Source organism: Pipistrellus kuhlii, unplaced genomic scaffold (assembly GCF_014108245.1).
Source record: "Pipistrellus kuhlii isolate mPipKuh1 unplaced genomic scaffold, mPipKuh1.p scaffold_m20_p_79, whole genome shotgun sequence".
Classification (NCBI taxonomy): Eukaryota; Metazoa; Chordata; class Mammalia; order Chiroptera; family Vespertilionidae; genus Pipistrellus; species Pipistrellus kuhlii.
This window is the reverse complement of record NW_023425583.1, coordinates 821,193-837,379: the sequence shown is the minus strand read 5'-3', so window position 1 is coordinate 837,379 and position 16,187 is coordinate 821,193. Positions and strand designations below refer to the sequence as shown.

The 16,187-nt window shown below is 51.7% G+C and overlaps 1 protein-coding gene across 4 annotated transcripts in view; it reads left to right on the top strand.

Annotated features, from left to right (window-relative positions):
- Positions 1–16,187, top strand: part of GULP1 (GULP PTB domain containing engulfment adaptor 1) — an 89,120-nt gene that overhangs the window by 65,985 nt on the left and 6,948 nt on the right. For 3 of the 4 annotated variants that reach the window (XM_036423203.2, XM_045576236.1, XM_045576237.1), the window contains exons 5-10: positions 3,644–3,715; positions 8,118–8,216; positions 8,545–8,682; positions 12,431–12,547; positions 13,182–13,274; positions 15,793–15,931. In XM_036423203.2, the coding sequence (XP_036279096.1) occupies positions 3,644–3,715; positions 8,118–8,216; positions 8,545–8,682; positions 12,431–12,547; positions 13,182–13,274; positions 15,793–15,931 (658 nt within the window). The remainder of the gene's footprint in view (positions 1–3,643; positions 3,716–8,117; positions 8,217–8,544; positions 8,683–12,430; positions 12,548–13,181; positions 13,275–15,792; positions 15,932–16,187) is intronic. The other variant, XM_045576238.1, reaches the window with a different exon arrangement.

The following is a 16,187-nucleotide window of genomic DNA, read 5'->3' as shown; positions in this document are numbered from 1 at the left end:
CGTGCTTCTCACTTTGTGGACTCTCATCCTAGTATTCCAGGACACGCAAAACAAACAACAAAACGACAAGGCGTGGTAAGAGAATATGGTGCGTTGACCGAGTCGAGGGTAGATGTTTTCTGTGGAGCAATACCTTGTTACAGATAGGATCCAAAAGTCGTATTTACCCCAAACCGTAGAGCAACTAGGAATCCAGCCAACAGGAGAAGGACGCGGCCTCTTGGACAGAACAGTTAGATGCTTACCCGCATATCACGTACAGATGTCCTAAAAGACTCCTGTCTCGAGCTTTATTTTATCACATTGCAATGAGATTGTCGATGGATTGGATTGCAGTGTGCATTGAGAAGAATGCATGTTGGAACGCAGCCACTGGAATGTTGAGAGGAAGTTATGTGTGCGTGCGTGTGAGTGTGTGAGTACGTGTGTGTGTGAGTGAGTGTGTGTGTGAGTGTGTGTGTGAGAGTGTGTGTGTGAGTGTGTGTGTGTGAGAGTGTGTGTGTGAGAGTGTATATGTGTGTGCGTGTGTGTGTGTGAGTATGTGTGAGTGTGAGTGTGTGTGTGAGTGTGTGTGTGAGTGTGTGTGAGAGTATGTGTGAGTGTATATGTGTGTGTGTGTGTGTGTGTGTGAGTATGTGTGAGTGTGAGTGTGTGTGTGAGAGAGTGTGTGTGTGAGTGTGTGTGTGTGTGAGTGTGTGTGAGAGTGTGTGTGTGAGTGTGTGTGTGTGAGTGTGTGTGTGTGTGAGTGTGTGTGAGAGTGTGTGTGAGAGTGTGTGTGTGTGAGTGTGAGTGTGTGTGTGAGAGAGTGTGTGTGTGAGTGTGTGTGTGTGTGAGTGTGTGTGAGTGTGTGTGTGTGAGAGTGTGTGTGTGAGTGTGTGTGTGCGTACGTGTGTGTGAGTGAGTGTGTGTGAGTGTGTGTGTGAGAGAGTGTGTGTGTGAGAGTGTGTGTGTGTGTGTGCGTATGTGTGTGTGTGAGAGTGTGTGTGTGTGAGAGTGTGTGTGTGTGAGTGTGTGTGTGTGAGAGAGAGTGTGTGTGTGAGTGTGTGTGTGTATGTGAGTGTGTGTGTGTTGGGGAGGATCCCGGCTGCCCATGTTCACATCCGAGGGGCCCCTCCTCAGGGACACACATCTCGGTTGCAGGACCCATCCCCGGCCACAGCCAGGGGCAGAGTGGGAGGCAATCGATTGATGTGTCTCTCACATGGATGTGTCTCTCTCTCTGTCTCTCCCCCTCCCTTCCACTCTCTCTAAAAAATAAACAAAATAATAAATAGTACACCCCTAGTCATGTGACGTAGGAACAGATGAAATCGGAAGCGAAGTTACTGTAATGAGATGGGAAACCTAAACATCCAGTCAATGCGAGCTGTGGGCTTCTGAATACCAAGCCGACATTGCTTCACCTCTCCGTCAGCGTGTCTGGCCTTCCTTTCCGGGTAACCCTCGGAGAATCAGGTTTCGGATTTAACGTGTGACTGTCCTTCTTGGAGGATCTACTCTAATTGCTTTTTCCAGGATGATGGTTTTGGCAATTAAGTAGTCGGTTTCCACCCGAATGACTCTGCCCATTCTGCAGAAATCGCCGTGACCATGTGCTCTTGGAAACTGGTTTTCCCTGGATTGCTTGGCACCGTGGCACCACCTGTCTGCTGAGCAGAGACTCCAGATTCAGTGGCTGACTCCCCGCTGGGGCCTGTCCCTCGTGTCCGGAGAAGCTAGAAGGAATGTTATTTTTCACACACTGTCAAGTTAATGCCAGGAGCATTAGCCCGTCCTGTTTTAGGCTCTGCAGCCTTGTTTACAAAGAAGGTGACGTAGCTGGTTATTCATTTTTCTAAGATTAGAATCCCTATTGGCCATCTTGCTACCAGTAGTCATTCAAACTGGATGCTGGGTGAAACTTTTACACGGTAAAAACTAGACATTATTTCCCTTAATACTTAAAAATAATTATGGAGGAAACATTCTCTACATAAAATGGGTACATGCCGAATTACATATACATAAAAGTTATAAGTTCCTCACATGTTCAGTGGTGCCGAATTTCATAGCAATTAGGCCTGGTAACTCTTTAAGTAGTTATTGTAGTGGTGGTTGAAGGAGTCTCTCTACATTTTCCTGGAGACTGAGCCGGCCAGCCAGACAGCATGACTGGGCCCCTGTCATACGGCCAACACCGCCCTCTGCTGGCCAGGAAGCAAGCCAGACTGCTTCCTGACGGGACCAGGAAGGCCATTGCACATGAAGGCAGAGCCTTGAACTCCGGTTTCTCAGGAGTGCTCAGGCGTGGAACAGAGTAAAATAAATAGAATAAAGAGTGCAGACTTCACCCGAGACTCGTCTCTTACACGTCTGCATTGTTTTAAGTAACTGACAAACAGTTGTGGGGATTTTGGAAAATATTAAGCCAGATGTGAACCGTCTTCCTAGCATTTTTTAAAACGTGTCTTTGTTGTCGGAAGTTTTGCAGATGTCCCCCCTTTCCTACACCAAGGACCCTTCCGCCTCTTGGTGGCATTTAAGTGAAGTCTGTCCCCATTCCGTGTGCCAGAGGCAGCCTCGAGGCTCCCGGGGGCCTGCCCGCTGGGCGGCAGGCGCGGCTGGGTGTGTGTGCGGAGAGGGAACCAGCTTTCAGCTTTCACAGCATCGGGATTTCAGCGATGTTTCTGGCTCTCTATCCCTCTCCCTTCCTCTATATAAAAAAATCAATAAAATATATCAAAAAAAAAAAGAAAAGAAGTGACGATGTCAATAAAAATATATTTAATTCATGACGCATTTTGGGGTATGTAATTGGCAGTATGTAACAGGAATGCCCTTGGGGAATTACACACACTTAATTAATGATCATTTGCTCCTTATATAGAAATGTTTTTTAGAAGAAAATGCTCATATTTCCATTCGAATTGCTCTTCAGCATTTTATGATATTGGACTTAGTTCAGGAGGTACGCATGCTCTCCAGGATGGAAGATTTCATGCCAGTGTGTTAATAGATATGAAACTTTTTATTTGTTAGATCAAGTTGTAGCTTTGTATGTTGTTGTTGTTTTAAATGTATTGTAGCTTTGTTGTTGAAAGTATTACAGATGCTTTAACTAAGAACCCTTCAGTTATATTTGAAAATAGAGTAAAACTATAGATCATTTATGTTTTGTTTTTTTAAATATATTTTTATTGACATCGGAAAAGGAGAGAGAGGTACTGGTAGAAACATCAATGAAGAGAGAGAATCATGGATCGGCTGCCTCCTGCACGCCCCCCACTGGGGATCAAGCCTGCAGCCCGGGCCTGTGCCCTCACCGGGAATCGAACTGTGACCTCCTGGCTCCTAGGTTGATGCTCGCCCCCTGAGCCACACTGGCCAGGCTGTATGTTTTTTTTTTTTTTTTAAATGCAGTTTGGCAGGTACTGGGCATGGTGGGTGGCAGGTACTGGGCATGTTAAACGTTCGTGTGTTAAAAGGTAGATGAGTTTAGTAATGGAATGGTACGGGTTTATGGGACCAGACCATACTCTGGCATTTTCAGGAGTCTAAAGCCTGTGCAGGAGGGACTCTCCGTGGGCTGGGGTTGGGTTTGCCTGAGGCCGGGCCTGGCCCTCACGCCGCCCGCGTGACTGCACGTCTCACCCGCCTCTCCCAGTTTCTCGGCAGCACCGAGGTGGAGCAGCCCAAAGGCACCGAGGTCGTCCGGGACGCAGTGCGGAAGCTGAAGGTAGGTGAGCGCCCCTCCCGCCTCCCCCATATCCCCCCGCGCCCCCAGGCCGGTGTGGATCCTGGCTGAGCCGGCCGCAGCCCAGACTCTGAGGGGCCTTCAGAGTGTGCATGCCTCGGTGGTGGACATGGCTTCCCGGTTAGAAACGGGCTCTCGAATCAGTGTCACCAGGTTGAGGAATGCTGCATAGTAAGTGTGAGCTAACTGTCTGTCTTCACCACGGCACTCCCTCCCCAGTCTCCTCAGCGCGGCTTCTCTCCGGAAGGCGGAGAGGCAGCGTTCCCCGCCCCCTGGCGCCCGGTGGCTCGCCTCCACTGCGGGCCGCACGCCCTGACCAGCTAGTAGTGGTGTGACAGCTGCTTAGCAGTCAGGGTGTCAGCCGGCGCGGCTCAGGGGCTGAGCTTCAGCCAGTGAATCCGGTTCATGGGCTCGATCCCCAGTGGGGGCGTGCAGGAGGCAGCTGATCCATGGTTCTCTCTCATCCCTGATGTTTCTCTCCCCCCCCATCTCCTCTCCCCCTCCCTCTCCATCTCCCTTCCTCTCTGATGAAAACTCCGTTCTACGCTCTTAGCAGCTTTCACACACACACACACACACACACACCAGAGGCCCGGTGCACGGAATTCGTGCCAGGGGCTCGGCCCTCGCAGCCCCAGCTTCGTCCGGAAGGTCGTTCGGCTGTCCGGTCTAATTAGCATATTGCGCTTTTGTTAGTATAGATTGTGAACTGGACCTCACACCCAGGACTGACTGATTCTGTACTGGAGTTTGTACCTCTGTGCTTCCTGTGCCCATTTGCCCACCTCCACCTGCCTCTGGGCCTGCAGGCTGTAGGTTATTTTTGTTTTGGATTCTGCATATGACACTGAATGATATTCATCCTCTTCTGCCTGAATCCTTTCACTTCCCATAATACCCTTGCCTCACGTGGCAAGGTGTCCTTCCCTTTATAAAAGGCTGAGGAATAGTCACACCTGTGTCACATCTTCTGTATCTACTCGTTCACCAAAAGACCCTTCATTGCTCCCCTCAGCATTCTCATCTCTCCCTTACCGAGAAAATCTAACATCCCACTAAACCAGCAGGTCCTCGGTAACATCTTTTGTTCAATATTGTTTTATTTTTTTAAAGTAAATATATATTTATTGATTCTGGAGAGGAAGGGAGAGGGAGAGAGAGAGAGAAGCATCGGGGATGAGAGAGAATCACTGATTGGCTGCCTCCTGCATGCCCCACATGGGATGGAGCCCACAACCCGGGCCTGTGCCCCAACTGGGAATGGAACCCTGACCTCCTGGCTCAGAGGTCGGCGCTCAGCCCCTGAGCCAGCCGGCCTGCTCGGTGTCACTGTGTTATGACACTGAGATGCCGTGGGCACCGTGGTTCCTGTCCATCAGCCTCTGGTGAAACTGGTTTCACAAATCGCTGCGCCTTGTTCGGGAGCCTGGTGACAGGTGAGATGCCTCTCCTTCATCGTGCGGCTCCTGCCGCCCAGCTGCTCCCCGCTCCGTTTGCTCTGTGAGCGGCAGCTGCTCCCGATCGCCCTCCGTGTGGGAGAGGCACAGCCACGTGAGGCCTGCACCCCGAGTCTGAGTCTGAGCTGAGCCGGGTGGAGGGGCGGCTGTGCTCTGGGTGAAAACTGAAAACGGATGATGCTTCACGCACTCATTTCACCAGCAGCCATGCTCCCATGTTTGACGTAAATGCGCTCTGAGGTCCCGGGTGGCCTCGCTCCCCGTTGGGGAAAGCGGGCGGGCGGCCCTCCCCACCGCGCCAGACGCTGGCCCGGCCCTGGCTCTGAGCGCCCACGGGGCTGAGGGCCTCCCAGTTCTCGGCAGCTCGTGGAACCAGACTCTGTCCCGGCATCAGGACGCCTCCTACGCTGGGCGGGAGTCCACTTCGCTCCCCGACATCAGAACGTTTTAGCGAGATCAGTGGCCTGTAGCCGCAGGGTCTCTTTATATCTAGGGGGGCCTTTATTCAGTCACCCCGAACCCCAGACCAGGACTCCCTCTCATCGTGGCCAGATCCAAGGCAAACAGGTATTTGCAATGAAATGCTTTAGGAACAGAGCTGGTTTTTATGCGCAGCACGGAGTAAAAGCTGGTCTGCAGTCGTTATTATGGAAAATAATACAATAGTTAATGAATAATAATGCTTATCACAGCTGTCAGCCTCGTCTGGCCACACGCGTGTTTTTGTGGGACTCTACATGTAGTTCCGATGTAGTTTCGCGTTTGGAAAGGCCCTCTGTTATGGAGGGGAGGTGGTTGGCAGGAAGATAAAAACCACATGGCGTAGTTTAGCCCTTCAAGTGCCTTCCGGAACAAATACCTGTGAGAAGCCACCATTGCGTGAGTGATTGCAAATAGTATTTGGATTTGGAAAGTATGTCTGAGGGCAATAATTCGGGAACCAGTGAACAGTGTTTTTTACGTATTTTGTGTGTTTGAGGCTACAACTCAAAGTAGATTATTCACATTTTTTAAAAAAAAGAATGTTTAGTTCTGTTATGTTGAAATAGCCAGAAGATGGCGCTGTGGCGCCACTTAAAAAATAAATGTGCTCATTAATCTTGTACTCATCCCTCATTTTGATTTCCTGCTTAGGTTTCTTAATCACATGTGTTCTACCCGCTCTGTTACCCAGGAGGGTGCAGTATTTCATCTTACTTGCTTTGGTTAAGGGAACATTTTATAGTTACTAAAGTTTTTAAAAGTTCCCAATACTAATATATTGGCCTTTGACTTAAAAAGAATGACAATTTTAGGATCAATGCCATATGATGGAAAACTTAAAAAAGATTTTCAATAATTTATTTTCCATGCTACCATGTTTAATGATGCCCGATAACTTTTCAGAAAGAGTTTAAACACTGAATTATTGCCACTTTTCCTGTCATTTTGTGGGGAATTTATACATTTTTCTAAAATGAAAAAAAATGTTGTAAGCAAGTACGTGTTCGTCAAAACATTATGTTTTATATTTATTGAGTATGTTTTAGCCTGAGATGTAAGAAAATACCAAATTCTGTGAAATCTGATCATTTAAAAGCCCTTTCAACTTCTATCTAGTACCAGTGTTATTGTAAGGAATTTGAGATGAGTGGTATTTATTTGTTCTTATAAATACAATTTGTGTCAGTTTTAGAGGGCTCAGGCCACGTGAGAGGCCAGGACCTCAGGACTCCTACGAGATCTACTCCAGCAGTGTTTTCATTTTCTGTGAGGAGACTCTGTTAAGTTTGTTTTCTAATATTTCTTGTTGGCTTTAGAGAGAGAGGAAGGGAGAAGGTGAGAGAGAAGCCTCCATGATGAGAGAGAATCATGGATCGGCTGCCTCCTGCCCACCCCCCGCAGGGATGGAGCCTGCAACCCGGGCCTGTGCCCTGCCCGTAATCAAACCCTGACCCCCTGGTTCCTGGGTCGACTCAACCACTGGGCCACACCGGCCAGGCAAAAAGTTTATTTTTTAAACGCGGAAAACCTGTGTGCAACAGAAAGGAATCATTTAGTGGCGGGGCGAGGCCTGGTGGCTGCACACATCTCGGACCCGGGCCCTGGCTCAAAGGACCTCTGGGAGTCTGGGGACACAATTCCTTCCTCTGGAGACGCAGAGGCAAGGCCTTCCCGGGGCCCAGACCAGACACTTCCTGCTGCTGTGTCTTTGTCTCCCTGTGTCTCCTTCCCTCCTCCCCTGGGTTTTCCCTGCCTCCCACCTCCTTCCTCTCTGCATCCCTCCCTGCTTCTTCTTCTTTTTCTGGGGGAACAGCAACAGCCCAGCAGCTGGTGCTGTTAGTGGGCTAGTGGGTGTTCTGTGCCCCCGTCTGGGCACCGGAGAGGGGCCCGGGATGTGGGTGCGGCTGCTTGTCCCCGGGCGGAGGTTCAGAGCCCAGAGCGGTCCCCGGGCCCAGGGGCAGGGACAGTGAGGGCCGCCCCTGCACACACCCCCGGGCGCACGTTCTGCACCGGGAAGGAGCGGGGAGAGGAGCACACCCTCCTCTCTCTGGGGTGCTTTTCACGATTCTCACTGAGGCAGAGCAAACCTCTGCAAGAAAAACAAAGCAAACCAAAACCCCTTTGGCCCGAATCAGTGGGTCTTCTGTGCAGAAATAAGAACGCTGGCTGCAGGAGAGACGAGGAAGCTGCCTGCGCCCCCGGGCGGACAGACGTGCTGACAATCCCAGGAGAATGAAGCTCCCCTCCCCTCCACGCCCCCCTCCACGTGGTGACAGCTCCCCCGCAGGTTACGGGGTTTATAAAACACTTTAATGAAACGCTCAACACAATAGGAACTCCATTTATATTATACATACCCCACCTATAGATACATAAAATATGGGTTCATTCTTCATAGAGATAATTATATGAAGTAATTAAATGAAGTAATTTTTCATTTGTAGTTTGCAAGACATATCAAGAAATCCGAAGGCCAGAAAATTCCAAAAGTCGAGTTGCAAATATCGATTTATGGAGTGAAAATTCTAGAGCCCAAAACCAAGGTAAGGCGCGTTTTCGAATGTCCTCACGCGTGTCTGTGCGTGTTCACAGGAAGCCCAGTGCCAGCTGGTGCTGGGGAATGGACCGGCCCCTCACGTGTGTCTGTGCATGTTCACAGCTGGTGTTCAGGCACTGGGCAGCCCCATCACGTGTGTCTGTGCGTGTTCACAGCTGGTGTTCAGGCACTGGGCAGCCCCATCACGTGTGTCTGTGCGTGTTCACAGCTGGTGTTCAGGCACTGGGCAGCCCCATCACGTGTGTCTGTGCGTGTTCACAGCTGGTGTTCAGGCACTGGGCAGCCCCATCACGTGTGTCTGTGCGTGTCCGCAGGAGGTCCAGCACAACTGCCAGCTGCACCGGATATCGTTCTGCGCGGACGACAAGACGGACAAGCGGATCTTCACCTTCATCTGCAAGGACGCCGAGTCGCACAAGCACCTGTGCTACGTGTTCGACAGCGAGAAGTGTGTAAGTGCCGCCGGGCGTCCGAGGGCCGTCCCTCTCCCGGTCCGGGGTTGTCTTGTTCCCGGCGTCGGTCAGTCTGGGGACGCGAGCCACGCCTGCAGCTACTAAACTCCTAACGGGCCTGTCACGGGGCTGCGGATCCGTCCGTGACGGATCCTCGTGTCGGGCACGCAGGCCCACGTGCAAGCCGCTTCTCTAGGACGCCGGCCGGCTCGTGCTGTGCATGTTTATTTATAAGCCTATCGTTTATTCGCGATTTAATCTCAAACATGGCTTGGGGATGTGCCCATGATGCAGAGTGGTGGTCAGCACAGTTCGTTTTTTCTGGGATGTTAATGGATCGATGCAAAGAAACACGCTGAACTCCAGGAAATAATATCTGTGCGGCTTCTCTAAAAATGGCCAACACTTGGAAAGCATGGTTCTTAATTTTCGTGTCTCAGAAAACTTACCACAGTGAAAAGTCATGGAATCCGGAGAGGTGTGAGCACATGCGTGTGCCGGTAAATGGGGGTGGGGAGTGTGCCCTTGTGAATGTAATCTGAAGCTCTTAGCAGGTGAGGACCACCAGGGAATCCTGAGGTTAAGTTCTGCAATAATTCTTTAACCTTCTGGAACCGTAAGGAAACCCTGGGCCTTGATCATAAGCATAAGCTAAGGCTTATAACCTAGACCATGGTCCTGTTGTCAAGCCTACGACGTGAATTCCAAGACATGTGGCAGCCATCAATGGCGTTTTCTCTTTCAAGTATGTTGTAATGATTTTAGATAAAGAGAAGTGAGTGGGAGAAAGAGACGGAAACATCAGTGACGAGAGAGAATCCTCAGCTTCGTTCGGCTGCCTCCTGCACGCCCTCCACCCCCTCCCCCCGGCTGGGGATCAGGCCTGCGGCCGGGGCCTGTGCTCTGATGGGAATCGGAACGGTGACCTCCTGGTGCCTGGGGCCACGCTCACCCACTGATGTCCTTAATGAAGCAGAGCACCTCACCTCGGCAACATGCCTGGCTTAGACGGGAAAGGAACTGAATTCATGCATTTGCTCATTTTTCAGGCTGTCATAAAGTCAGAGGACTAGTATTACTGTCACACGCAGTTTATTTCTGTGCTCAGTACACGAGCTTCTTGCAAACACCTTTTTTATCTGTCCACGTAAGTCCTACCACAGTCGACAATAGATACTCAATGAATTTTTCTTTAAAGAAAAGACCGGGTTTCCGTAGAGCATGTTAATATCTGTATTATTTGGGAAACACATGTTTCCCAAAGTGTGGTACACGTACCCCCAGGGGCGCGGGAAGAGTTTGGTGGGGATATGCACTGCACCGTGCTTAGCTGCGCCCAATTCTCCGTTCTCATGAGTACGAGGGGCACTCAGCCAATTATAGAAGGGGCACACGTATGTCAGAAGTTTGGGAAATCTAGACTCGAGCTCTTTAAGAAGGCAAACTCATGTGTTAACCTAATTGGCACCAAAATATCTTTTGAGAATTCGATGAGCATTACAGAACATTCCATCAGAAAAAAAAATATGCTTCCCCAGATGGGAAGCGTGTGTGCACAGTAAGGATGTTCTGAGAAGCTCCAGTGGCTTGGAGACGCACCCTCCGGGGCGAATGCATTACGTGGGACATTCCCAGCGCCGCTGGCCATGATTGCTTGCAGCTGTGCCTCTGTGCCTGCGGAGGCCGGAGCAGCTCTCCTCCGTGTCAGACAGACCAGCCTTGGGCCACTTCCCCAGAGCAGCGCAGGCTGTCTCTCTCGTCTTACACAGGGCATTAAACCTTCTTGAAATATTAATGCTCAGAAGAGATCATTATGGATATGAGCCTTCTTACGGCTTTGTGTCAAAGTGCTTTTCTTTACTTGACCCCCAGCAAATGGGTTTACGTGATCATTTAGACCACATGTGTCAAACACAAGGCCCGTGGGCCAAATCCGTCCCGCCAGGCCTTGCAATGTGGCCCGCACCGCGCTGTCATCACTGCACTCCGCTGCGTTTCCATCACAATGACAGTTTATGACTGTTCAGTAAACCATTCGGCCCGCGATTTAGGCTGGATTTTAGATTTTGGCCCCTTCTCTGATTGAGTTCGACACCCCTAATTTAGACACTAGAGGCCCAGGGTATGAAATTCGTGCACTGGAGGGGCGGGGGTGTTCCTCAGCCCAGCCAGCACCCTATCCAATCTGGGACCCCTTGGGGATGTCTGACTGCTGGTTTAGGCCCAGTCGGACATTCCTCTCACAATCCGGGACTACTGGCTCTCAGCTGATCGCCTGCCTGCCTGCCTGATAGCCCCTAACCACTCCCCTGCCAACCCGATTGCCCCCAACTGCCATCCACTGCCAGCCTGATCACCCCCAACTGCCTTCTCCTGCCAGTCTGGTTGCCCCTAACTGCCCTCCCCTGCTGGCCGGATTGCCCACAACTACCCTCCCCTGCCGGTCATCTTGTGGCGGCCATCTTTGACCACATGGGGGTGGCCATCATGTGCGAGGGTGTGAGGGTCAATTTGTATATCACCCCTTTATTATGTAGGATAAGCTTGCCAAATCCCCGGGTTTCACGGTATAGACTTTACTGCTACCCGATCATCGTTGTCTGCCACTGACTTCATCACTGTAATTCCTCAGTGCGTTGTTCCCTGTGAAGACGGCACGTGAGCGTCATGTGCTCTGAGGGCAGCACGCGTAGGGCTGCCCGATGGCTCACAGGCTGTGTGCTCAGGACTCAGAAGCAGAGCTCTGGTTTCCACTTCTCAAACAAGTCCACGTGGACCGGGCTGGGCTCAGGGGACCCACGTGCAGCGTGTTCGCCACGCGATTCCGCTGCAGGAGGATGGAGCCTGGGCTTCGAAAAGCAAGGGTCTGAGCTCCCCTCCAGCCTCACGTTAGCATCTCGTTCATGAATGAGCTCAAAGAGGACCGTTTCCTCAACGTTTCCTTATGCTATTTTTACCTCAAGGTTTCTTTTGCTCTAATTATATTCATTTGCATAGCCTGGCCCCGTGGTCGGCAAACCTCGGCTCTCTAGCCACATGCGGCTCTTTGGCCCGTAGAGTGTGGCTCTTCCACAAAACACCACGGCCTGGGAGAGTCTATGTTGAAGGAAGTGGCGTTACAAGAAGTTTAAGTTTAAAAAATGGGGCTCTCCAAAGAAGTTTCAGTCTTTGTGCTGTGGATATTTGGCTCTGTGGACTAATGAGTTTGCCGACCACTGGCCTATCACTATAATATAAAGGAAATTGAATTTACAATTGAATACTTATTCAGAGAGAAATTCCGGGGCCTACATGGTTTCATTGATGTGATGTTTGTGAAGCATTCAATTGATGACTTTACCCAACTTCATTTTATTATCATAAATAGATTTTTTGTTTGTCTTATTTTTTAAAATCCATCTTTATTGATCTCAGAGAGGAAGGGGGAGGGAGAGAGAGATGGAAACATCAATGCTGAGAGGGAATCCTGGGTCGTCTGCCTCCTGCATGTCCCACACTGGGGATCGCGCCCACAACCCGGGAGTGTCCTGACCGGGGAGTAAACCGTGACCTCCTGGCTCATAGGCCCACCGTGAGCCGCGCCAGGCCCCTTGTCTTTACATCGGGCGTAAGAACACGGCTCGTCTCCGTTCCTCTGCCCCCAGGGCTGCCCTCTGGAGGTGCCCGATGGGCATGTCTGTCTGGATGCACAGGCCAGTCTGACACACGCTCACTGCCCGCTCCTCTCCTTTGCTTTATGTGTCTGAAGGCGGAGGAGATCACGCTAACCATCGGCCAAGCGTTTAACCTGGCATACAGGAAGTTTCTAGAATCTGGAGGCAAGGACGTGGAGACGAGGAAGCAGATCGCAGGGCTCCAGAAAAGAGTGAGTACCCCGAGCGGGGTGTGTGGGCTGTGACGTGAGCGCGGGAACCTCACAAACCATCAGACAGAGTAGCAGCGCCATCCATCCATCCATCCATCCACCCCCCCCACACACCGTCACCCTGTCCGTCTCCCACCCGCCGTCTCCGTGTCTCCCCTTCACCGCCCGAGGCGCGGCTGCTAACCGTTTCTGTTGGATTCCCCAAGAGCGTAGTGTTCTCATGTGACTCTGCTTCACTCCCATGCTTCTCGCGGGGATCAGAGCAGCAGCAGCAGCAGAGGCTGGGTAAGTGGCTTCCCACGCAGACGGGTCCGAGCAGTGAACGGCCTTCTGGCCTGCGGCGAACGGCTCCCCGGCCCGCATTTCCCTCCACGGCCACGGGCGAGGCAGCCCGCCCGCAGGGAGCACAGCCCAGGCTTAGCACCAGCCTATGCGCACGCCTACAAACATCCTCCAGGCCACTCGTCTGCCCAGGGACCAGCGCTCTGTGTCCCCCGAGCCTTACCCAGTAGCACAGGAGAGCACACTGCAGTCTAAACAGCAGGAATTCCACTTGCCAGCACAGTTACTGTCAGAGCCGGTGTGCTCCGAGCATGCATTTCTGAAGGTCTGTCCAACGGTCGTTTGCCTTTAGATTCAAGACTTGGAAGCGGAAAACGTGGAGCTTAAGAACAAAGTCCAGGGCCTGGAGAACCAGCTGCGAATAGCCCAGGTGTGCACGTCTCCGGTGAGTGCTCAGAGGCCGTGCCCGGTCTCCGGGAGGAGCTTTCCTGGTGGCGGAAGGCCTGGGGCCAGCCGATCAGCGGCGTTCCTCCTCACGCTCTGTCGTCGGCAGTGTAAACTGGCACATGGATAGAAATGAAAGAGCCCAAGGTTAATTAAAAATTAAGATTTCCACCCGGCCAGAGTGGCTCAGTGATTGAGCATTGACCTATGAACCAGGAGGTCACGGTTCGATTCCAGGTCAAGGCACAGGCCCGGGTTCCAGGCTCTGTCCCCAATAGGGGGCGTGCAGGAGGCAGCTGATCAATGATTCTCTCTCATTGTCGATGTTTCCATCTCTCTCTCCCTCTCCTTTCCTCTCTGAAACCAATGCTATATAACAAAGAGCTAATATGCAAATGGTCGTCACGCCTCACACCGTCACAGTCCATCATGACAGTGTATCTGGAATAACGTGATCTGGGCCGTGGCTGGCCATGTTGTCTCCCTCTGGTTCCCTGACATCAGAGAGCTCCAGGGGGAGAGTGGAAGGTGCCCACCCATAGGACGAGGAGAGGACGGGACGCAGGGACCCTTCGGGGCAGCAGACGGAGAGGGGGCATCGGTGCCGCTGGGGGAAGCAGTGTCGGCAGAGTCTGGCCAGACAGGCGTCACGAGCGAAGGAAGAACGAGATGGGGCAGTGCAGTGCCTTCCTCAGGGAGCTGGCCGTGAAGGGAGGAGGAAGGATGAGAGCGGAAAGCAGGGGCAGAGGGAGCCATCTGCCGTGGTTCTGCTTTGCCTTTGACCAGCTGAGATCTGAGTTGTTGATTCCGAGGAAGAGGAGAGAGGTGGCCACTGGGGGGGGGGGGGGGGGGGATGAGGGTAGGGGGGCAGTGATCCTGAGGGGGGCAGAGCTGAGGGGTGCAGTTGCCTGGAGGCTTTGGATAGTATTTACGTTGAAGTAAATGGGACGGTAAAAAGGGGGAGTTGACAGTCAATTTCCTGCCTGAAGGACAAGCAAAGGAGCAGCGAACAGACTGTCACTACAGCGGGAGGCAGGAAGGGTGGAGGGGTCAGAGATCAACCGAAGGACTGTGTGCAGGCATGTGAGCACAACCAGCAGACCCAGACACGGGGGCGGGGGACGCGGGCAAGTGCTGGGGGTAGGGGAGGTGGGGGAGGTCAATGAGGGGGGGGAAAGAGACACCTTACACAATAAATTAAAAAACTCAGACACATGTACTAGCAATCATGCTGATGGCAAGCCTGTCACTCTTCACACATAAGCAGCCTTGTTAGTCTTCATCGTTTTCGTCGTCTGTGACTCAGAAAGATAAAGGCATTCTGAGAGTGTCATTTGACCCTCAGACCATGACCTCCTGGTTCATAGGTTGATGCGCAGCCACTGAGCCACACTGGCGGGGCTCATTAAAATGTTTAATTACCGAAGTGTCATGTTTACTTGTGCATACGAACTACTCGAAGCATTCTCTGTGTATGTTCCTACGGGAAAAGGAAATTTTCCTCACTGTCCCTCTCCAATGTGGGGGTTCTTTCTTTCCTGTCTATGGATTGTATGTATGTGTGTGTGCATGTATGTGCATTTGTGTGCGCGCGCACGCGTGTGTGTGTGTGTGTGCGTGTGTGTGTGTTTTCCCCTGAATGACAAAGGGGGTGATTATTTCGTTCTTTCATCATGCCCTGGCCCAGACAGGCCCAGATAGCAATGGCTGTGGTGGTATGTTCGGTGATTGTTAAATCACAAGTTATGGTTCATTATAAAAAACGTGTTGAACTCTTTTTTTTTTTAATATATTTTATTGATTTTTTTACAGAGAGGAAGAGAGAGAGATAGAGAGCTAGAAACGTTGATGAGAGAAACATCGACCAGCTGCCTCTTGCACACCCCCTACTGCAACCAACGTATAATACATGCCCTTGACCAGAATCGAACCCGGGACCCTTCAGTCCGCAGACTGATGCTCTACCACTGAGCCAAACCGGTTTCGGCAAACGTGTTCAACTCTTGCTCAGCAGAAAGGACACTGCAGTGTGTCTGGGAGCTGCTGTCCCTGTGGTTATAAATGTCAATTAAAATGCACCTTGAGAAGGTGACACTTGTCCTCAGTTGCATTGACAAGGTTCTAGGTAAGAAGGTATGTGTCTTATGTTCAGGTAATTTTGTTTAACGCTTACAATCTTATGCAAGACAGTCCTGAGATCGTGTTCCAGCATCTCCCTTTTCCAGCTCTGGTACCAATGGCAGTTCCTTGTGGAGACAGAGGCCAGCGCCTGCTTCCATCGCCTGAACAGCACCACCGCTAGGGTTGCCTTCATCTTTGAGGACATTTCTGCGGAAAGCTTCTCCTGCTTTCTTGCTCATGGGCACTTCGCACACCTGTGGGGCCCGTGTGAGATCACCAATGTTCAGTTATTTTGACAAAGCGGAGCCTGCCGTACCTGTGCTGTGCATGTGATGGAGCAGTCAGCACGGTCATGTGTCTGTATGCATGACGGCCCTGACCCGCTTCTCTCCCCGCAGGCCGGCAGCGTGTCGCCGCAGTCGCCCTCCACAGACATCTTCGATATGGTGCCCTTCTCGCCCACCTCCCCGCCGCCCCCGGTGCCCACGCCCAACGGCACGCAGCCGCCCCCGGTGCCCGGCAGAGCCGCCCAGACCAGTAAGTTCCAAACAAGCCAGCATACCTGGCCGCTGCTTTGTGATTCGTGGAGACCTCTCCCTCCTCTGTATTTGGGGATAAATGAGGTGCCCCTCTGACGTGTATCCCATTCTTACCAGAACGAGGGCCTGCCAATCATCTGCCATTGGTTACCTTATTTCCTGTGTGAATCTGACACCCTCTCCCCCCCCCAAAGTTATACCTGGAGAAGCAGGCATAGCGGGAGGGGAGGAGGGGCGATGTGGAGGACACAGCA